This window comes from Bubalus bubalis, chromosome 23 (assembly GCF_019923935.1).
Source record: "Bubalus bubalis isolate 160015118507 breed Murrah chromosome 23, NDDB_SH_1, whole genome shotgun sequence".
Taxonomy (NCBI): Eukaryota; Metazoa; Chordata; class Mammalia; order Artiodactyla; family Bovidae; genus Bubalus; species Bubalus bubalis.
Genome location: NC_059179.1, coordinates 45,415,605 through 45,438,845, shown reverse-complemented (window position 1 = coordinate 45,438,845; position 23,241 = coordinate 45,415,605). Strand labels below are relative to the sequence as shown.

At 45.2% G+C, this 23,241-nt stretch overlaps 1 protein-coding gene across 3 annotated transcripts in view; it reads left to right on the top strand.

Annotated features, from left to right (window-relative positions):
• The window catches only part of DHX32 (DEAH-box helicase 32 (putative)), a 52,779-nt gene that overhangs the window by 18,702 nt on the left and 10,836 nt on the right, over nt 1-23,241 (top strand). For all 3 annotated transcript variants that reach the window (XM_025273896.2, XM_006080436.3, XM_025273895.2), the window contains exons 3-7: nt 8,647-8,840; nt 15,123-15,495; nt 20,536-20,781; nt 22,033-22,132; nt 22,224-22,382. In XM_025273896.2, the coding sequence (XP_025129681.2) occupies nt 8,647-8,840; nt 15,123-15,495; nt 20,536-20,781; nt 22,033-22,132; nt 22,224-22,382 (1,072 nt within the window). The remainder of the gene's footprint in view (nt 1-8,646; nt 8,841-15,122; nt 15,496-20,535; nt 20,782-22,032; nt 22,133-22,223; nt 22,383-23,241) is intronic.

Below are 23,241 nucleotides of genomic sequence, written 5' to 3'. Positions count from 1 at the left end.
CACATGACTGTCTTGGCATTCTAAGAACTCTTTACACTTTGCTGTTTCAAGGTTTTACTACCTCTGAGCCTTCCTTGTTCTAAATGGAGCTTGAAGAGAGGTGAAATGAATCACACGTGGGTTTTTTTCCCCCTTTAATTTAGTTTGTGACTGCCAATATCAAACGTGTATTATGATTTTCTCTTTGTTATGATGAGTTGTTGCTGCAATGAATGATTTCAGTGTGTCCCAGAAACTAATGGTTAACACTGAAGGAGTGTAATTTTCCTGGTTTCTGTGGACAAATGGCAAGTTAAAAAATGATTTAGAGTTTTAATTTTGCAGTAATTTTAGACTTATGCAAAGTTGCAAAATAGTACAAAGATTTTTCCACATACAGTTCCCTCAGATTCCACCAAAGTTAACATTTTACCAGATTTGCTTTATCGTTCCCTCTCTCCATACACACACATGTTTTTATTCTGAGCCTTTTAAGAGTAAGTTGACAATGTCATACCCTTTACTTCCAAATACTTCAGCAGTACCTACTAAAAACAGGGCTAGCCAAAATATAATTACCAAATCTAACTTGTAACATTAAAATTTCATCAGTTTTTCCACTAAGGACCTTTGTAATTTAAAAAAAAAAAATTCTAGTTCAGAATCCAACCCTCAGTTACACTGCACCTCTTTGTCCTTTCTCCTTCATCACCTTTGATCTGAAACAGCTTCTCAGTCCTTCATTGTCCTTCGCAACCACGACGTTTCTGTGAAGTACAAGGTAATAGGTGTTTTGCACAACATCCCTCAGTTTGGATCTGTCTGGTGTTTCCTTCGGGTTAGACTCCAGTTCTGCATTTGTGGCAGGAGGAGCACAGAAGTGCTGTGTGTCTTCCTCAGGACCTCATAGCAGCGGACAGAAGAGTTTTCCCATGACTAGTGATGTTAAATCGGGTAACTTGACGAGGTGGTGACTGTCCTGATGTCTTTCATAAAGTTATGGTTTTCCCCTATCATTTAAAATATATGAGGAGATATTTGGAGACCGTGTACAGTCTGCTTATCATCACACATCCACCTACCAATGTCAGCATCCTGGCATGATTCTTCGTGGTAGTAACCAAACAGTGATTTTTCTAATTCCAAGATTCCTCCTATATTTAACGTTTGGGATTCTTCTGTAAAACTGAGCTTTTTCGCCTTCATTACTTATTTATTCATTTATTTATGTCAGTGTGGACTCATGAGTTCTTATTCTGTGGGTGATAGTTCATTACGAAGCCCATTTATTTTGTTGCTCAAACTGTTCCTAATGTGGCCCATGTTCCTTCAGGATGACTTCTGTGTCCTTTTGACATCATTCTCTGAGCATGTCTCTGCTTTCCAGCCTAAGAAGGTGTCACAGGCTCATCTAGTATGTTCCTTGTTCCAGTCTTAGAAAAAGCCATTTTCCCCAAAGAGCCCTGATGGTTCCTTTTAGTGGAGAATTATATTTAAAAATCGAGTGGAGTGAAGTGAATTGAAAGTCACCCAGTCGTGTCTCTTTGCGATGCCATGGACTGTACAGTCCATGGAATTCTCCAGCCAGAATACTGGAGTGGGTAGCCTTTCCCTTCTCCAGGGGATCTTTTGAACCCAGGTCTCCCACATTGCAGACGGATTCTTTACCAGCTGAGCCAGAAGGGAAGCCCAAGATGTGTCAGAAGTGGGATGCTGTTGGCTTACAATTGCTCTCAGGCCCGCTCCATGAGCAGAGTGAGGAAATTAACATGTGAGGTGTGTGTGTGCTCACACCTCTCTGTCTTTCTAGCTCCAAAGCTGTTTCTCCTTCTCTCTCTCTCTAGCTCTTTCGATTTCTCTCTTTCTGTTTCTCTTTACTTCTCTGTATTTCTTTCCCTTACCATACTTCCATTTTATCTGTATTTCTGTCTCTCTCTTCTTAAAAACCATGGGTTCCTACTGATGCTTCTGATTCCAGTTCAGCTGTCCAGCACTCATCTGAGCCTTTTCCGTTTCCATATTTGTAACTTCCTTCTCTGACTGTGAGAAACTGAGCACTCATTAGACACAATTGCTTGTTCAGTCTTACAATACTCAAAATTTAGTTTCAGAACTGCTAACCTACACGATTGTTTAAAAGAAAATTTAATATATACTTGAGTTTTCTTTTAGAATGTGTGTTTTTAAAGGGCAAGAATTGTTATCCTGTAATATGTTAATACCTAGCAGTGGTTTCTCTTGTCATCTTTAACTTCTTGATCATTTTAATAAATCATGCTTGTTTCTGTTAAGTGTGAAGGCAGTATGTATCTTCAGAGTGGGAGAAATCAAAAGTAGTACTCAAATGAGACTGTAGGGCTCTTCTAAACCAATGTAATAATGAAAGCATCGGTTTTCTTCTTAATTATGGAAACAACTTGGTTATTTTTTTTAAAAGAGTTTCCAAGACTATTTTCTTTTTCCTCAGCATGTTAAACCTTTCAAAGAAAAGTCTGACTTTAGCCCCAAGCCTTTCAAAGAGGACCATGGGTGTTCTGCGGGATCTTAAAAATTCCATCTCTCTGCGGTGCAGGTGGGATGGAAGGCTATTTGGTGACTGCCCTCTGGAAAAGAGGACAACGTTTCCTGCTTTAGAGAGCTTTTCTTATTACCTTTTTTTGGAGCAAGTTTATGAAAAAGCCTAAAAGAGAATGAAATATTTTCGGAGCTGTCTTATTGTACTTGTCCTGAAATTTCCCATGACATGGATGGGTTAGTGAGCTGAATAAGCGGGACATACCTGAAATTTAGCCTAAATTAAGAAGCTGGATGCTACAGAACATGTTCACTTTTAACAACTTCACCTTTTAACAGCTGTAACTTACCCCCGTTTTCTGCTGGCAGAGTCTACCTGTGTTCACTCAAGATGTGTACAGATTATGGTATCCAGGGATGTGTGACATTTATTCCAGAAGGGAACCCTCTCTCAGGAGTGTGTTCTGACCTCCTGGTTCATGTGGGCAGGTTAGGCAGCTTGCAGGAATGTTGTTGTAGCGATTCATGCCTTGGGGTGAATTGCTGGTCCTTAAAATTCCTTTCAGGCTTCCCAGGGGGCTCAGTGGTGCCTGCAATGCAGGCGACACGGGTTTGACCCCTGGGTCGGGAAGATCCCCCTGGAGGAGGAAATGGCAACCCACTGCAGTATTCTTGCCTGGAGAATTTCACGGACAGAGGTGTCTGGCGGGCTACAGTCCACAGGGTCACAAAGAGTCGGGAGACGACTTAGCGACTGAACAACAGTAACACGGTTCCTTTCGACTTTGGGTTCCGTGACTCTGGTGCTTAAATGAAAGTGAGCGACTGGGACCTCAGCACAGCTGTACCCTGGGTGGCCCAGAAGAGGACCTGGCCACCCGGGGCAGACCAGAGGTACTAAAGGAGGGCTTGGGGCCTTGGGACTGGAATGGGGTTAATTGTAGTAGCGCTGGTCTCCTGGATCCCTTTTGTCTCATGGCCTTTACTCATATGGCGGCCAGAGCAGGGGCACAGTCTCTCGTCGTGGCTGGAGGGGCAGGAGGCGCCACGCCACTGTGACTCGGGCAGCTGTCCTCCCGGTTCAGATCCAGATCAGTCCAGCTAGAACACCGGCCGCCGCTTCCCGGAGCCCAGCAGCCCAGCCTCGTGCCTGTTGCCTGGGGTGGGGGATGGAGAGTCTTGGCTTCTTCATTTTCCGAATTGGTGCAGCTTGTAGAACTCCAGTTACGAAGCCAAGACGGTGAAGCCTTGATCTGGATTAGACTCGGGGGCCTCGGAGGACTCCTCTTACCTGCTCTTGTAGTGGCCGACTGGCCGGGGTCCCGGTGACTTGCTTGCAGGGAGGGGATATGAGCCAAGAGCCGGTTCCACTCCATCCTTGATTATGTACCCAGAGCAGGTCGAGGCGGGCTTCAACACGTGGGCCCTCATCACACAGTCTAGAAAATGCCTTTAAAGCTAGGTTGAGGGGGCTTCCCTGGCCATCCAATGGTTAAGACTCCATGCCTCCACTGAAGGGGGCACAGATTTAATCCTTGATCAGGAGAGGAAGATCCTGCATTGCACACCAAAGATTAGAAAAAATTAACTGGATTGAGAGAATGTGAAAAAATTGTTAGTTGAGTTCAGAATGGAAATATTTGAAGTCCTGGTTTCTAGGAGGGACAAATTCTAGACCACATACATAAATGTGAGTGATGTCTATTGCCAGAACTCTCAGGTAAATTTGTAAATAGGTTGGTTTGGGTTTTTTGTTTTTTTTTTTTCAGTTATAAAAGAACAGTTTCCTACCTTGTTTACCAAGATGGTTGTAAAGTTGCACAACTTTCGCTAAGAACTAAAGTATGTTCTAGATGCCAGAGGCGGGGTGCGGGGGAGGGGGGGGAATGTCTTCCAAAGAGAAACTGGAGAGCAACGCGAAGTCTCCGACAGGCACACGCGTTACCAGTGAGGAGGGGAGGGACTGTTGGGGCAAAGAAGCTGTCACTCCTGGAGGAGATTCAGAATCAGGGCACGGCATGGTGTGCTGTTTGTTATGAGCGCCAAGAATGCAAGAGTGCCAGTGAAGCTGAAATCCCAGCGCCTAAAATCCCCGAGGTTATGAAAGGTTCACACTTCCAGCACTTGCCAAACCATCATTTCTTTCGGCTGAGACTCAGGAGTCTGCCACGGCCCCGAACTTCACAGGGCACCTTTGCTTGCTTAGAGTGACTCGGAAGGCGTGCCGAAGCTCGGAAGTCGTAATAACCAGGAGAGGCGATTTCATGTGCCTCCTCTTTGTTGAGAGGCGACCCTCTCAGTTTGTGTTCGCATCGCTGCTGTCATCTGTGTGTGACCGTTGCCGAAAGGGCCGGTACATGGTCTGCAGCCAGAGCTGCCCAGGGAGGAGCTCTGCAGTTAGTTGCAACTTGTGCTCAAGCTCAGCTTGGCTGTGTCAGCAGAGTAGTCCCTACAGTTAGCCCAACACGTGTGTGTCCAGTCTTTCTGCTGGTTATTTTAACTGATACTTAGAAGAGCGGTCCCATTTCTGAATGCCATTCTTTGCCTCATAGGTGCAATAATTGGCTCTACTGTGGGGGAGGCATAAAGGACAGTGAGGACCGTCGGATGGTTTATATTTATTGCACTGCCAGGCCTGTATGATGTTTATGGCATTGCAAGCATCCTGTCATAGTCTAATCTTGCAGAATTTGTGTATAGGAGTAAATGGAAATCACCACCAGCCCTGTGGAGAAAATGGCACAGGAGCTCAGACTTTGAGGGGTGACTCTCAACCATTTACCCCATTTTACAGGAAAGGGAGTGGAAGCTTATAAAATTGATATTTACAAATCAGAAGCTAGTGGCAGGTCAGGTCTAGAACTCCTGACTTCAGTCCACTTGAGCACCTTGTCCATTCCTGTGGTGTGCCTTGATTCCAGCTCTGCTGAGGGTAGTGTGTTAAATGTCTCATCTCCGTGGAACAAGGGCTTCCCTCATAGCTCAGTTGGTTAAGAATCTGCCTGTAATGCAGGAGACCCTGGTTCGATTCCTGGGTCGGGAAGATCCGCTGGAGAAGGGATAGGCTACCCACTCCAGCATTCTTGGGCTTCCCTGGTGGCCCAGTTGGTAAAGAATCGACCTGCAATGTGGGAGACCTGGGTTTGATCCCTGGGTTGGAAAGAAGATCCCCTGGAGAAGGGCTAGGCTACCCACTCCAGTATTCTGGCCTGGAGAATGCCATGGACTGTACAATCACAGAGTCAGACAAAGCCAGTATTGAGTAAATGATTGCTGATTAGTTTTCAGCCTGTTGACAAGGCTGACACCTGTCTTAAAATAGAGGAACTGCATTTACACTTTCAGTCCTCAGAAATCTGCAGGTTATAGCAGGTATTCATTTTGCAGTTACTTGATTTCTGGTAAGTCATGTTTATATTTTTCAAGTTATCAGATCAGATCAGTTGCTCAGTCGTATCCGACTCTTTGCAAACCCATGAATCACAGCACGCCAGGCCTCCCTGTCCATCACCAACTCCCGGAGTTCACTGAGACTCATGTCCACCGAGTCAGTGATGCCATCCAGCCATCTCATCCTCCGTCGTCCCCTTCTCCTCTTGCCCCCAATCCCTCCCAGCATCAGAGTCTTTTCCAACGAGTCAACTCTTCGCATGAGGTGGCCAAAGTACTGGAGTTTCAGCTTTACATCATTCCTTCCAAAGAAATCCCAGGGCTGATCTCCTTTAGAATGGACTGGTTGGATCTCCTTGCAGTCCAAGGGACTCTCAAGAGTCTTCTGCAACACCACAGTTCAAAAGCATCCATTCTTCGGCGCTCAGCCTTCTTCACAGTCCAACTCTCACATCCATACATGACCACAGGAAAAACCATAGCCTTGACTAGATGGACCTTTGTTGGCAAAGCAATGTCTCTGCTTTTGAATATGCTGTCTAGGTTGGTCATAACTTTCCTTCCAAGGAGTAAGCGTCTTTTAATTTCATGGCTGCAGTCACCATCTGCAGTGATTTTGGAGCCCAGAAAAATAAAGTCTGACACTGTTTCCACTGTTTCCCCATCTATTTCCCATGAAGTGATGGGACCGGATGCCATAATCTTCGTTTTCTGAATGTTGAGCTTTAAGCCAACTTTTTCACTCTCTACTTTCACTTTCATCAAGAGGCTTTTTAGCTCCTCTTCATTTTCTGCCATAAGGGTGGTGTCATCTGCATATCTGAGGTTATTGATATTTCTCCCGGCAATCTTGATTCCAGCTTGTGTTTCTTCCAGTCCAATGTTTCTCATGATGTACTCTGTATATAAGTTAAATAAACAGGGTGACAATATACAGCCTTGACGTACGCCTTTTCCCATTTGGAACCAGTCTGTTATCTCATGTCCAGTTCTAACTGTTGCTTCCTGACCTGCATACAGATTTCACAAGAGGCAGATCAGGTGGTCTGGTATTCCCATCTCTTTCAGAATTTTCCAGTTTATTGTGATCCACACAGTCAAAGGCTTTGGCATAGTCAATAAAGCAGAAATAGATGTTTTTCTGGAACTCTCTCGCTTTTTCCATGATCCAGCGGATGTTGGCAATTTGATCTCTGGTTCCTCTGCCTTTTCTAAAACCAGCTTGAACATCAGGAAGTTCACGGTTCACGTATTGCTGAAGCCTGGCTTGGAGAATTTTGAGCATTACCTTACTAGCATGTGAGATGAGTGCAATTGTGCGGTAGTTTGAGCATTCTTTGGCATTGCCTTTCTTTGGGATTGGAATGAAAACTGACCTTTTCCAGTCCTGTGGCCACTGCTGAGTTTTCCAAATTTGCTGGCATATAGAGTGCAGCACTTTCACAGCATCATCTTTCAGGATTTGGAATAGCTCAACTGGAATTCTATCACCTCCACTAGCTTTGTTCGTAGTGATGCTTTCTAAGGCCCACTTGACTTCACAGTTATAGTGACTTGACTTTCAAGTTATAGTGAGTAGTAAAATCTAGGAATCTCACAGTGGGTCTAGTAAATAGCAAGTTAAGTCGCTCAGTCGTGTCCGACTCTTTGCGACCCTATGGACTGTAGCCCACCAGGCTCCTCTGTCCATGGGATTTTCCAGGCAAGAGTACCGGAGTGGGTTGCCTTTTCCTTCTCCAGGGGATCTTCCCGACCCAGGGATTGAACCCAGGTATCCCACATTGGAGGCAGACGTTTTACCCTCTGAGCCACCCGGGAAGCCCCACTAAATAGCAAATCTGAAGATAATTAAAAATGTCAAAACAAATACTTTGAATCTATTAAAAAGCACTCAGAATGGTTTATTTTAAAAATACACGTAACGAAGTGTAACTTCCTGACAGTGCCCTAAGATGGCTGCATACACGTGTGTGTGTGAGAGACAGATTCACATGTATGTATACTGTTCTAAAATTGTAATACGTAGAAGAAAATTTTTAAAAAGATTGCACATACAAATGAATTAGTACTTTCTACTATAATAATTCTTACACAGATAAACTTGATAGAATTAATTGAACTAATATACATTTCAGTACAAGGATTTGAAAAGAAATAACTTGGCCATCTTGTAACTGACTCTTTCTAAATCTGAAAAGATTGGTTGGTTATCTCACTGAGCTCTTTTCTCATCATATATAGTTGATAAATGCCAGTGTATTTTAGCTTTTATTGCCACGGAAAGTTAAAGTAGGCTTATCTGGTTATTTTGTTATGATCATTTAGATTTAAATGTAAATGTTGTAATTTTGAATGACTGTTTTTCATCTAAATGATATTTAATATTTACATTGCTTAAAGCATAAGAGTTGGTACCAGAAGCCATGTCTTTGATGGTACTTTCTTTTAACCAGAAAGAAAAGAATAATCTTAAATATATTAGTCTTTTCATAAAAGCTGAGGTTAAAATTTTTTTTTTACTTTGTCTTTTATTTTTTTTAATCTTCCTGTTTTCATCTGAGGGTCTGACTTCCACAGTCCGTGCTAACTGCTGTTTATTCCTAACTTTATTTTCTAATAATAACTCGAGGCGTAAATACAGGGTGTTCAGCTTCACGCGATGTTGCGCAGCCCACCGGTGGAAAGAAAATCACGTGTGAGCAAGCCCTTGGGTTTTGTCGTTGTGCTCGTGGGGCTGACCCTTTCTCATTTGTCCCGCTGAAGGTTCCGCAGTGGTGTGCCGAGTACTGCCTTTCCATCCACTACCAGCACGGGGGCGTGGTGTGCACGCAGGTCCACAAGCCCACGGCGGTCCAGCTCGCCCTCCGCGTGGCAGACGAGATGGATGTTAACATTGGTCATGAAGTCGGCTACGTGATTCCTTTTGAGAACTGCTGTACCAGTGAAACCATCCTGAGGTTGGTCTGGGGGGCTTCCTCGTGCTGTGCCCGGTATGGCTCCTGGCTCATCTTCTGCAGTCCCAGAAGAGCATGTTCTTTGCGTTCTCTGCTTTAAGCACCTGTAACTTGTATAACAGTAACTCATCTCTCTGTCACCAGCCTGACACCATCAGAGATCCCCTGTCTGTAAACTTCTTCCATATCTCCCCACAGTCCTCAGCAAAAAGTTCTGACTTGTTTCGGCTGGCCCCAGAGACCTTCTGGAGCTCCAGCTCTGCGGGGCATGTAAGAGCTGTCCACGTGCCAGCCATGGTGACACCTGGTTCTTCGAGTCCATGGGCCTCAATACGTTCTTCCGTCCGCTTGGAATGTCCGTGCTTCTTCCAGGCCGGGTTAATTTCCTCCTCGTTGTGAACGGCCCTGTGCAGAGGTCACCCACTCTACGAAGACCTCCTCAACCTTCCCTTAGTGTAAATTAGAAAGCTCTCTGCTGGACTCTGTAAAATGTCACATCAGCCCTTCATGGTGGCATTGTGGGTCAGTGTTTCTGAAACTCTACTTTTCAGGTGCTTCGGGATTCCAGGGACCCTTGTCAGTAGCTCCCACAAATTGTGAGGGGGAGAAAAAATCCTTTTATCTGTTTTTAGCTTCACTGTGAGATTTCCTTTACACAGCGGGTTCCAAGAGTTTAGCAGAAGGAAAAAGAAAAGTGGAAAAAAAAAAACAACAAAAAAAAACCCTGCTCTGGGCCAGTTTCTCAGGCAGGTTTCCATTGCAGCCCTCATGGAAAGATGAGGCGTCCCAAGGGCGTCAGCTGGCCCAGGCGCTGCCCCGGGGGCTGAGACGAGGGTCTTGGCGGCAGTGTGTCTGCCCGTCTCTCACCCTGTTGTGGGCACAGCAGCGCGCCAGGGCACACCCCTGGGAATGCCCCCTGCTGGCCTCGCAGGGATGCTGCGCATCCCCTGGCATTGCACAGCCCGGCAGAGGACCTTGGGCAGGGCTGGTCTCTGCTCACTCGTACCCCCAGCGTCTGACATGCTGGTCCCATGGAGGGCATGCAGCACCCGTGATGATGGAAGGGAAGACTAGCGCTGGTCCCCGCGGCTGCTGCAGACCCTGTAGAGTGCTTCTCACTCCCAGAATGCCTGTAGAACTCACTCAGTTTGCAGTAAGCTGCTTTCCTGCAAACATTCACCTTCAAAAGTAGAAGACATCAATCCTCAGGCCGGTGTTAAACCATAGGGGACCTTTCCATCAAGAGCCCTGGGACTTGCACTTCTCGAAGATATGTAACCTTCTCTTAGCAGCGCCATGATGTCCCCGAGTCACTGTGTTAGTGTGTGTTTATAAACTGTTCATTATGCAAATGGTAGACGTACAAACCTCCCTGCTTTGGGGACTCACAAACAAGTTGAGGAGTTGGGCATGACATGCACCCTTGAAAGGGTGAAGGATCCCACACTCAGCAGATTCATTTTTCATCCTTTATATTTTAAAGTGGCCTTTCAAGTGGTCATACTTTTAATTAAAGGACATCTCTGACTAGTTTACATTTAATAGATGTGTTTTTATGTTTAATGCCATCTCAACTTCGGAGGAGAAGGCAATGGCAACCCACTCCAGTACTCTTGCCTGGCAAATCCCAGGGACGGGGGAGCCTGGTGGGCTGCTGTCTCTGGGGTCGCACAGAGTCTGAAGTGACTTAGCAGCAGCAGCAGCAGCAACTTTGGAAACCTTATGAAAAGGACTCTTGGATGTGGTCCCTTTTAACGTGAAATCTTTTGGTGTTTTTATCTTATTAATATAGATCAAGTGTACATATGTATATATATATTTATGAAGTCATAGAGATAAACACTTATGGAGTAACCCAGTAATGTCATCAGGGCAGGTCAGAGACACACCTCACCTTTTAAACATCTGTTATGGGTAGGGACTGGGCTTTCATGCTTTACGGGGAAAACCCTGTAGGACTGTAGGCATTCAATCCTTACAGCCAAAGGCAGGACTACAGTTTCTGTTGACAATTTTTTTAGCTCTTTCTGCATGTAGCTTTCCTTTCTTAACATAGAAAATAGCCTTCAGAAGCTGTGGAGGAGCTGACCCGCAGCACACCTTAGAAGGCAGAGGGGAACTAGCGACCACGGCAGGTTCTGGTGGCTTCCGCATCTGCCGGGCTGCCCAGCCGTCTCATCTCTTCCCTTCAGTTCCCAGGCACGCTTGTTGCTGGGACGCTGCACTTTCCACCCTGACATTCCCCAGCCAGTGCAGAGTCAGCAGATACACTGATTTGTTGCTCACAGAGTTTGAGTTGCAAGCAAAGGGGCCAGAGCTAGTGAAAAGCCCTGTGTTGATAAAAGAAAGTCATCCTTTCTTTTCTTCCTGTTGCTCTGTGCTCCAAAGAGCAGGTGGTGTGGCTGTGAAATGAGCGTCTCTGCTCATTTCAGAGACGCTAACCTGTTGCCTTGCCTTGCCCCACCTTTCTGCTTCCGCTTCCTCATCCCTGAGCCGTGGTGGTTGCCACACGTGCTCAGGAGTTGTTGTGAGAACTCAGGGAGCTGCTGTGTGTGCCTGGTGCGTGGGAGCACAGTGCCCGTGTTAGCTATCTGGGTGACTAAAGAGGTAAACTCCAGCCACGTTCATTGCCTGGAAGACGCATGCTCACCATAGTTATTGATAAGTTCAGATTGAAAAACTATTTAAATAAGAGGCTCTAAGGGGGACTGTTGACTGTGGATGGCAGTATTCTGTATTTGATATTGTCTTTTCCATTTTCTTTGTACCTCCTTAGCATCTAATCCGGAGAAGGCAATGGCACCCCACTCCAGTACTCTTGCCTGGAAAATCCCATGGATGGAGGAGCCTGGTGGTCTGCAGTCCATGGGGTCGCTAAGAGTCAGACACAACTGAGCTCAGACATAACTGAGCGACTTCACTTTCACTTTTCACTTTCATGCATTGGAGAAGGAAATGGCAACCCACTCCAGTGTTCTTGCCTGGAGAATCCCAGGGACGGGGGAGCCTGGTGGGCTGCCGTCTATGGGGTCGCACAGAGTCGGACACGACTAAAGTGACTTAGCAGTAGCATATTATGTTCTTAGCTTTCATAAATTTAGTCTTAAGAATTTAAGGTATAAATGACATTTCCAAGATGTATCCATCTTTTTACATGGTCATCAGGGACAGCATTTTCTTAAGCACTGTACACATGATCTTATTAATATAAGGTAAGAAGTAGGTCTCTGTCTTATGTAGAAAGCTGGAGGTTTGTCTGGTAAGTTTTAGGATTGATCCTTAGTATTCCCTTCAGTTCAGTTCAGTCACTCACTTGTGTCCGACTCTTTACAACACCATGAACCACAGCACGCCAGGCCTCCCTGTCCATCACCAACTCCCGGAGTTTACCCAAACTCATGTCCATTGAGTTGGTGATGCCATCCAACCATCTCATCCTCTATCGTCCCCTTCTCCTCCTGCCCTCAATCTTTCCCAACATGAGGGTCTTTTCAGATGAGTCAGCTCTTCGCATCACGTGGCCAAAATATTGGAGTTTCAGCTTCAACATCCATCCTTCCAGTGAATACCCAGGACTGATTTCCTTTAGGATGGACTGGTTGGATCTCCTTACAGTCATCCGAAAGGCCAGGTCTAGCTTGCTGAGTCTCATAGTTTAGGTGAGTCACAACTTCTCCCGTTTTGATTAAGCCTGGACGTTTTCCCATCACATACATACCTCTGGCAGAGAAGGAGCATTTCTTCCTGTCAGATCAGTGCTTAGATGAGTTTTGCTGAGACAGGAATAGAGATTTCATTTCTGACATTAAGGAAGTAGCATAGACTAAAATAACTCGTGTTAAACAAGAACCAGCAGCACTGACATCACTGTATCAAACTGATGAATCTCAGCACGACATCTGACAGCTAAGTTTTGGATGCATCTGTTTGTTTTTATTTTGCATGAAGTATGGTACTGTAGTATTCGATATATTTTCTTTCATAAGTTTGAGAAAAGGAATAAACAGCAACTTATCACTACTTGTTTGGTAAGACAGACACAGAATGAGAACAAGTATAGGAGAAGGGCAGAAAGCACATGTCCAATTCCATAAAGGTGCAGAAAGGGGGAATGTAGGCTTTATTACGAAACCATGGTGACCACGGAAGTGATCTTTATAATTTGATGATGGCGTGAGATGTAATAGATAGTCAGGCTTAAGTTGACTCTCTCCGTTACTTTATGAGCATATGCAGGATACTTAACCAGTCTGAACCTCAGGTTCCTCTTTTACAAATAATGGGATAGTAGTGTCTACCTTGAAGGTTTACTCTAAAGGTTAAGTGAGAACTATGGTACCAGCACAATGCCTGGCGCACACTAGAAACTTAATGTTTTCTCCTTTTTCTTTCTTCCTTGAAGTGGGTTAATTGGGAACTTGTGTCAGAGTCTCCAAGACCACCCCTACGTCTGATGGTTTGCTAGGAAGACTCATGGGATTCCTTATGTAGTTGATCCACAGCTCAGATTTACTACAGTGTAAGGATACAACCTATACAGCATGTTAAAAAGCAGAGACATTACTTTGCCAACAAAGGTTCGTCTAATCAAAGCTATGGTTTTTCCAGTAGTCACGTAACATTGTGAGAGTTGGACTGTAAAGAAAGCTGAGTGCCAAAGAATTGATGCTTTTGCATTGGAGAAGACCCTTGAGAGTCCCTTGGACTGCAAAGAGATCGATCCCACCAGTCCATCCTAAAGGAAATCAGTCTTGAGTATTCATTGGAAGAACTGATGTTGAAGCTGAAACTCCAATACTTTGGCCACCTGATACAGAGAACTGACTCCTTGTAAAAGACCCTGATGCTGGGAAAGATTGAAGCCGGGAGAAGAAGGGGACGACAGAGGATGGGATGGCTGGATGGCATCACCGACTCAATGGACATGAGTTTGAGTAAACTCCAGGAGTTGGTGATGGACAGGGAGGCCTGGTGTGTTGCAGTCCATGGGGTTACAAAGAGTCGGACATGACTGAGCGACTGAACTGAACTGAACTAAACTGAACTGAAGGATACAGAGTCAGCAGAGGGAAGTGGTGCCAGGGGTGCAGCCCACAGGAACCAGGCTAGGTGTCCAGGAGCCTTTCCCCATGGACTCACCTAGCACACGCTTTGTCCCTCCAGCTGTGAGCTGTGACGATGAGTGTGAAATGCTGTCCTTTCGGGGGAGCTCATCAGGGACTCTGTGCCAGGGGTCTGTGCTGGGGCTGGTCACATAGGCACCCTCTGCCTCCTGCTGTATTCTAAAATTCTGGACTGCCAGAAGGAAAGCAGGTTGGACCATATTACAGACAGTAAGCCTCAGTTCTGGAATGTGAGAACACTCCCCAAGTCTAAGTTCCCAAATGCCAGCCAAGGGGCACCCTTGCAAGCAGGCCTTTCTAAGAATAGCCGTTTCAGACCTGCCATAGACAGGGACAAATAAAATAAATTCCTTACATAGGTATAAAGCTTATGGATTGGCTTCCTCAAGGAATAATATAGGTAGATATGTGAACACTGTCAGAGAGATGATGTTTGTATGGTTCTGGATGATTAATAGGTATTTGTGATTATTTTTAAAAAACCTCCCAAGAACTACTGGAAAATTCCGTTAAAATCACTACTGACCCCTTCCTCCTCCAGGAATACTCCCCAGTTTGCATGCTGCCCTCAAATAGGTGATTACTTTTTAGGTGCTTTTTTGTGGGTATAAAATTGTTGATGCTCACACCTTGGTGATGTCATCTCCCAAAAAGTGCCAGCAACAGAGTCCTCCTCGTGGACCCACCGGGCCAAGAACCTGAGCCAGGACGGTCATCCATGTACGTGCGTGCTACACTGAACAGTGTGTGCTCCCGTTCAACGTTCTTCCGCTGATGGGAGGAGAAAACTCTTACCTGACAGGAGTGTTTTGCTAGGTTACTTTTTTGTTTAAAAAGCTCAGGGCAGATGTTCAGTGTAGCTCTTGTTAATATCTCTAATAAACATTTAAGGCAGAGGTCTCTAACCTAAGGTTCAGTGATGGTCTTTAGAGGGTCGGTGAACATATGCAAACTGAGCTTACAATTTTTGTTTATATGTATTTTTCGGTTTTGAGGGTCTGTAGATTTTATCAGCTTAAAGGAATCTTGGCCCCGATCAAGATTTTAAGCTCCCGATTTAGACAAAAGGATGCTAGACAGGCATTTTTGTGGCTTATGTCCGGAGTTTCTTGTATGATCTTTTTCATGAGCGCATTCTAATGTTAATGTGTCCTCTTTGTAGGTACTGTACTGATGATATGTTGCAAAGAGAAATGATGTCCAATCCCTTTTTGGGCAGCTATGGGGTCATCATCTTAGATGATGTTCATGAAAGAAGCATCGCAACTGACGTGTTACTTGGACTTCTTAAAGATGTGTTACTAGCAAGACCGGAACTGAAGCTCATAATTAACTCCTCACCTCACCTGATCAACAAACTCAGTTCTTACTATGGAAACGTGCCTCTCATCCAAGTGAAAAACAAGCACCCCGTGGAGGTTGTGTATCTTAGTGGGGCTCAGAAGGAGTCTTTTGAGTCTATTTTACGCCTTATCTTTGAAATTCACCACTCGGGTGAGAAGGGTGACATCGTTGTCTTTCTGGCCTGTGAACAAGTAAGTGAGTAATAGTCTAACGTACCAGAGCAATAAGGTTACTTACTGGGAGCCTTTGAACCTTGCTGGGAAGCTTTGAATAACATACAGGTTTCAGTTTGCTAATTAGCTGTTTAAATATTTGGTTCCATCACACCTCATTTCTCTATACTTCGGAAGAAGGTTCGATAAAGAGTAAATAAAGCCTGTGCTTGAAGGGTGAACAGGGAAATGCCTCTAAAAGCAGGAATTGTTCTGAAACACAGAATGAGGAGGGGGAGGGGGGAGTCCGAGGAGCTTGTGGGGTGATCTCCAGAGTGTTCCTGCCCCCTGGGCAGCGGGATCCTGGGCTGCCCCAGAGGCTCGCCATGAACCCTCTCAGCAGAGGGGCCACACCGGTACGGCTGCCCCCCTCATGGCAGGAACAGGTGCTGGAGATGCAGAACGTATCCTAAGCGCTTGGCAGAGAATCAGGAAGTGTTCCTACAATAGTCAGTGGAGAATTAGGCAGAGCACTAGAGTTTACGGCACACCCAGAGGGCTGTCTCCCTACACTTTTCTTAAAAAGATGAATGAGAAAATGCTTCACTCGAAACTGCCTTTCCAGAAGCACAACTGGACATGTACACCTGAGCGTCTGTTACTGCTTTCAGACAGTCAGGGTCTGCTTGGGGTTGCATTTGTCTAAACGCAGTTAACCTGACCCTGCTTCTCTCTCTCCCACTGCTCTGAGGGCCAAATCTAAAAACGTCTGGAATCTTAACAGTTAGACTTTCTTCTTAGAGACTGACTGCCTGGCCTTTTCCTCCCTGCCCGTCATTTCACTCCGAGTAAAAGCCCTGCCTTTTAGACCATGACGATTCCAGTGATTAAACAAAAACCAAAAGGAAGCTGCTTGCTACTGGCTGAGCCACCCGCTGAACAAAGAAGCACCTCGTCTCTCCATCAGCGCCTTCAGTGTGCACACGCTTTCTGAAATGCCTTCAGGAGTATTTGTTCTGCTTCATAGTCAGCATGAAGGATGACTGAGCCTTTAGCTTTGAGACCTTTAGACAGTTTTCTCACAATGTAAATTTTATCTGTTTCTGTAAAGAAAGTAATTCAGAATCTACAGTATGTGATAAACTACAGCATATTTATGTGTTTCATGTATAGCTTATACAGTTTCTTGAGTAGTAAATCTGCCTGCTGCAGTGATGTATTCTGTTATCATTCCCTAATCCTGCATGATTCGAGATATTCAAGAAAGTCCTGCAGGAAGAAATAAAATGATTAAGGAGACAGGGAAAGGATTTCTGAGAACAGAGGTTTTCAGTGTAACTGGGTAAAGCCTCAGGAAGGGAGGTAGGGCGGAATTAAAGAGTCTAAGATATTAGAAAGTTAGAGTTGCCAGGTGAAAAGAAGGCATATGTCTCAATGCTGGGGACGGGGGCAGTATAATTAAGACTGATAGGGTGAGTAGTCATCTTCAGGGTAACCAAAAATTCTCAAATGGATTTTTGAAAAATAAAGCTCATAAGAGAGTTGGGGGTAGTATTTGATTCTTTCATAGAAGCTATAAGTAATGTCATAATGACTTTTTAATTGTCAGACTTCAGAAGATGCATTTCTACGTAGGATAGTAGTAGAAGCTGTAAAATCCACAGGGCTTAGAAGGGTATAGAATCTTCTTGGAAGTCATACCGGAAAGACGTCTCCTTAAGAAACCGTCCATCCTGCAGAGTCTTAAAGTCATACACGTGGTAGTGCAGGGAAGGCGCAGGGCAGAGTTTGCAATCTGAGCCTCTGAGCATGAGGACTCACTCGTCCTGGCAGCGGCTGCTGCTGTGGCCGAGTGGAGCACGGGGGTCTCTGGGGGATCTCCTCCTCGTCCAGCAGGTGACTGGTGGGCGGCAGGACAGCTGTCCTGCAGCTAGAGCATGCCTTCTCTGGGAGCCAGCGATCTTCCTCGCAGCCCAGCCCCAAATCCCACAGCTGTTACCTCGGTTTCTTTTCTGCATCTATTCCCTGACAAGCTGAACACAGCTCAGTATCCTGATGGACTTTTCTTTTTTCCTTTTTACTCCTCATGTCAGGATTAACTGGCATAAGATACTCTGCTATGGTCTCAGAATTTGTCTTTTGGAAAATTTTGTCTTGCCCTGAAATCCATGTTAACAGCTACTGACCACCTTTCCCCTTTCTGTTTGAATCTTTCTTGATTTTGATACACAGCTTTAGAATCTGCCACAGCAAACCCAATGTCATATGAAAACAAAGCCAAGCAGTCTAACAGAAGTGTATTACTTGTTGGTTTTTTTTCTCTTAAGAAATCCATTTTAAAGTGCAGAGATTCCCTCAGTCGTTTTGCTTCAGTGAACGTCAGGGGCCTCCCGTCTTCCCTAACCACTGGCCTAGCCCCTCGCGTACTGTGAGTTAACACCCGCGAGCCAGGCACTCCCTGTGTCTTGGGCTCAGTCGAGACACGGAGGCCTGCATGTTTACAGGGTGTTGCTCCTAACCACTTTACCATCTTTTAACTTGAAGAAAAAGTGAAGTAGATTAACTGGAAAACAATAATAAAGACAAATGAGACCGTCTAGCCAGGCGGTCATGCAACCTGAAGCTGTCACACGAAGGTGCTCTTGGGTGGAAGGTTTTCCTGGAAAATATCCCACCTGGTCACGGCCCTTTCCTCTGGGGCTGGATGTCTTCCTTCAGCGCAGGGGGCTGCGTCTCCCACCATTGTTGCAGGTGTGATGGGAAAGCCCTGCGGACGTAAATGCTCTGAACACCTTGAACAAGAAGGAAATGAGTAGACAGTTTGACGCACCAGATGAGTATCTTAGGCACTTTTTAAAAATTATGAAGATATGACCTCCAAGCTTTTTGTCATCTGAGCTTGAGGAATCTAAAGTAGATACAGTAATGTTTCTGTTTTGCTCTGCTTTTGATTTCTTTTTGAAGATATTTTAAAATTCTTTTTCCTCCCCATTTGGAACAAAATTCAACATTAGAATCCTGTTATAACTGAAGTTTTAGCAGCTGGAAGCAAATGAAAAATGACAGGCCTCGATTCTCAGAGAAAGAGAACTATGGCAGTGCAGTTTGAAGGTTTATTTGATTGGACACTTGTGAGTGGGCTGCTGGAATGGAGCCTCCTCTTCCAGCTCGGGTAGCTGTGTGTGCCAAGGTTGCCACCTCCCCACCAGGAGGAACGTACCAGGTCCCTGTGAGGCCTGGGCAGCAGCCACGTGCAGGGAGACACAGATCAAGGACTTACTCTCCTTTCTGCAAATCTCTAAGCTTGCCTCACTGAAAATGTGACATGATTAGAATGATTAAAAAAAAAAAAAATTGGAATAAATAGCTTTATTCTGATTATTCCAGCTGGCAAGCTTTCATTCTTTACACTCAGTAGTCCTGCTCTTTGCTTGGTTAAAAAAAAAAAAAAAAAACACCTGCCCCAAGTAGACCAGCTCCATAGGAAAGGGAAGTGTGAGCAGGAGGAGGTGCCCAGGTGACTGCAGTGTGGGCCACAGCCTCTGCCCTGCTTCCTTGGGGTCTCTGGGGTAATAGGTCACCCCAGGTCTTGCTACTTTCCAGGCAGATCTGTCCGCCTGCGAAGGCCTTGAGTTAGTTAAGTCCCATCTGACAGGTGGTGTGGAGGGAAGGAAAGATGAGCTGGAGCGCTGGACAGGAGCCTCAAATCTTTATAAAAGTCACAGAAGGCATTGTTTTACTTAGACTTTTAGTGAAATCTAATCTAATAAAATGAAATGGGGCTTCCTGTTGAAGCTAAAACTCCAATACTTTGGTCACCTGATGCAAAGAACTGACTCATTTGAAAAGACCCTGATGCTGAGAAGGATTGAAGGTGGGAGGAGAAGGAGACGAGAGAGAATGAGATGGTTGGATGGCATCACTGACTCAATGGACATGAGTTTGAGTAAATTCCGGAGTTGGTGATGGACAGGGAGGCCTGGCGTGCTGCGGTTCATGGGTTGGCAAAGAGTCAGACAACTGAGAGACTGAACTGACTGACTTCCTCCATCTGGAGTTAGACCCTTAAAAAAAAAACAAATTTTGGAAACAAATTTAAAAGGTGTAAGAATTACATTGTAACATCTTTCTTATATGAGGTTGTAGAAATCTGGTTGTGATTTGAGAAAAATTTAATAAAAAAGTACTGTGTAAAATGTCTTGCTTTTTGAGCATTTTGCAGTAATACACTTGTTTATAGTTTTAGGGCACATAATTTACTCTTTTTCAATGTATTTGATAATGAAACATTTTTAAAGAGTATTTCTAAATTCCTAAATCTTGCAAATATATAAATAACAGTGAATATTTCCTGCCTGCTTCATTGCATTTCTGTTTTTAAAATGCTAAGTGCTAGTGGGTAATCATTTTCAGAATGACCCAGATTAAAGTCCTGATTATGGGACGTGTATGTATATTTGCTTCTATTGGAAACCTAGAGATTGCTTTACAGTTCTTAGTTCTGCCACCATCAGAGCACAGTGGTGCATCCTCACCGATCTGAAAATAACTTTTGTTGCCCTGTCATTGTTAACAGAGGTGAGAAACTGCCTTAAGCTAGAGAAATGCGTGAAGGCAAAGACAGTACATTTCACAAAAGGAAAGCCATTTTGGACTAAAAGCAATGAAATCATTTATAAATTATATTTAACTTCCCCAAAGAAATGTTCTTACACAGTTATATCTTCTTTTTGAATTTGATGATACCTATAGACAACAAATATTTCTTTCCATGAATACATTATGCAGCTTTTGCCATATTTTTAAAAATATTTTTTTATTTTTTAAACTTTTGTATTGGAGTATAGCCGATTAACAAAATTGTGATGGTTTCAGGTGGACAGAAAAGGGACTTAGCCATACAAATCCATGTATCCATTTTCCCCTGAACTGCCCTCCCATCCAGGCTGCCACGTAACATTGAGCAGAGGTCCCTGTGCTGTTCAGTAGGTCCTTATTTTGCCTATGTTCTATGTAATATGGACCAAGTTGTTTATAATGTACTTTATTCTCATGGATGATGTTCTTGTTTTACTTTAGGATATTGAAAAAGCCTATGAAATTGTCTGCCAAGAAGGATCTAACTTAAACCCAGATCTTGGAGAGCTGGTAGTTGTTCCTTTGTATCCAAAAGAGAAATGTGCACTGTTCAAGCCAAATGACGAAACAGAAAAAAGATGCCCAGTTTATCAGAGACGAGTGGTGTTAACGGCTAGCTCCGGAGAATCTCTGATCTGCAGCAACACAGTCAAGTTTGTTATTGATGTGGGTGTGGAGAGAAGAAAGGTAATTATTATTGAGTAGGTAAATTGCCTAAACTGAGTAGGGCAGTTATCAGACTGCTGACCGTTGTCTTGGGTTCCTATCACTTTGCGATCTGGGGACTCCTCTGTGTCTGGCCATGTGTGCAGAGAAGCTCTGTTGCATGCGGTAACCAGAGTCCTAAGCACAGGTTGAGTGCCTTTCGTTAGCAGGTGGGTTGTCTGGAAAATTAAATTGACTGAGGTGCTAACGGAAAAAGTTTTAAGGAAACACAACTACTAACGCAAATTACTTGACTCCCAAGCTAATCTTTGCTTCCATACATGTCTTAGGTGTTTTTGGTAGCCTCTTTATCAGAGTAATAGCATCTTCTCCCAGGTAATTTACTAGAGATTAGTTGCAAGTACACTGACTTTTATTTTAGAAAATTTTGGCTTTATCATTGACATGGTAAAATTCCATCCTAAATTTTAAAATGTATGCTTTTAATCACTGTCCTTAAAAATTAGGAAAAACGGAAATAGGATGGCTCAAGCTCTCAAAGACAGTGGGGTTTCAGAAGTCCTAACCTGTAAACTGAAAAGAACCTGCCCTGAGTATTGCTCCGTTTACTGTCATGAGGTGCTGTGTCACTTTTATCCCCGTAGGAGACTACGGGTCTCCTAAGTATCCTTGATTACTCTGACAGAGCCATTCCAGCCATTAGGAGGTTTCCTTGGGATCAGTTTGGCTTGACCTTGCAGAATTAATCCACCATTCAGAGAACCCAGGCTTATCACTTACCTTTAAACTTGGCCCTGAGAAGAATCACTGTCAGTGCCGTCTGTAGCTTTATATTAGCCTATCGGACCGGGAAGGCCCAGCGTGCATTATAGAGGTGAGACCGTGGGGGTCACAGTCCGCTTGAATAGAAGCTTGAGGAAACGCGGCACTGTCAGAGGATCATCCTTTTGTCCACGGGGCACGTGAGTATCTGTCCCCATCGGGCAGCGTGGCGCTTTGAGAAGCGGCATCCATGTTTCAGCAGACGATGCAGAGCCCTCATATTTATAGAAGCCACAGTGAAAGCAGACAGCCCTTAAATTCATTTATCAAAGCTCTTGCAGTTTCCATTTCAAGGCAAGTGAAACAATAGCGAATATCGTACAAAAGGAATGAGTCAGCAGCAGAGCAGTTCATGAAGTCAGGTGCTGCAAACAGCAGTCACTTCAGGACGAGCGAGCCCTCGGGGTCTTGAGTGAGCCGACGCTCAAGCCGCTGTCCTTCCGTTCAAAGGTGTACAACCCCAGGATCAGAGCAGACTCACTCGTCACGCAGCCCATCAGCCAGAGCCAGGCCGAGACCCGCAAGCAGATCCTCGGCGCCTCCCCCTCAGGTAGCCCCGCGGGCCCCGGAGCCACGCACGGCGGTTCCCGTCTGCTGGCGCCCCAGACACGTCAGCCCCGTCTTTGCCCGGTTCCTTCCAGGAAAACTCTTCTGTCTGTACTCCGAAGAATTTGCCTCCAGGGACATGAGGCCGCTGAAGCCAGCAGAGATGCAGGAAGCCAACCTCACGAGCATGGTGCTCTTCATGAAGAGAGTGGACATCGCGGGCCTGGGCCACTGTGACTTCATGAACAGACCCGGTAGGTGCGGGCGCGGCCCGGCAGGGCTCCTGGCTGCAGCCCTGCCCATTTAGCTCCTGCCCACCCCCGTCCTAAGAGTGGGTGGCCCCCTGGCAGAGCAAGCAGCCCGGGGCTTTGTTTTGTCCTGAAGCATTGTCTCCACTAGAGGTAAACATTCTCCGAAGTCATCTAAAAATTTTGTAAAAAAAAAAAAAAAAAAAAAAAAAAGCACCCTCTAGGAAATACCCGTCCTGACACTGGAAAGTTGTCGCCATCAGACACAGAGACACAGGGAGACAGGTGGCCAGGACATTGGAAGCTGGGGTGGCGCTGAGACCTTCCCTAGCTAGAACCATAGGGGGTTTAATATTGAAACTCTCCCAGTAAAGACTTGGAAGACCAGTTACTTTGTGCACCCTTGCAATCTAAGGTTTTCAACAGACTCCTCCCTAGAGGAGCAGTGGGATCCCCAGGAGAGGGACCGGGTGAGCTCCTTGTCTCGTCCAAGACAGACCTCCTTCCTCCTCTGTAGCCATCTCCTCCCTGGGAGCCGTCTGTTCTTGCAGGAAAAGGGTTGCTGTTCTCCAGCAGAAGCTCAGGCATGCAGGAGAGAGAGGCCTACATGGAACACATGTAAAGAAGGCCTTGGCATTCAGGTTCTTGGGAAAATTAGCACATCACCGGGATAACAGCCATGCGGTCCCAAGCCTGAGGCTTGACCCTGAGGGTATCAGCCAGCTTGGTTTGGCACAGAGCTTCCCCATCTGAGAAGAGGTTCATTAGGCCTGGGCCCTTCCTTACTAGCTGAAGTGATAGATACATTAGTGATAAACGTACCTTGCAATGGTAGCTCTGAGGAAAGAAGCAGTCACAGGAAGGT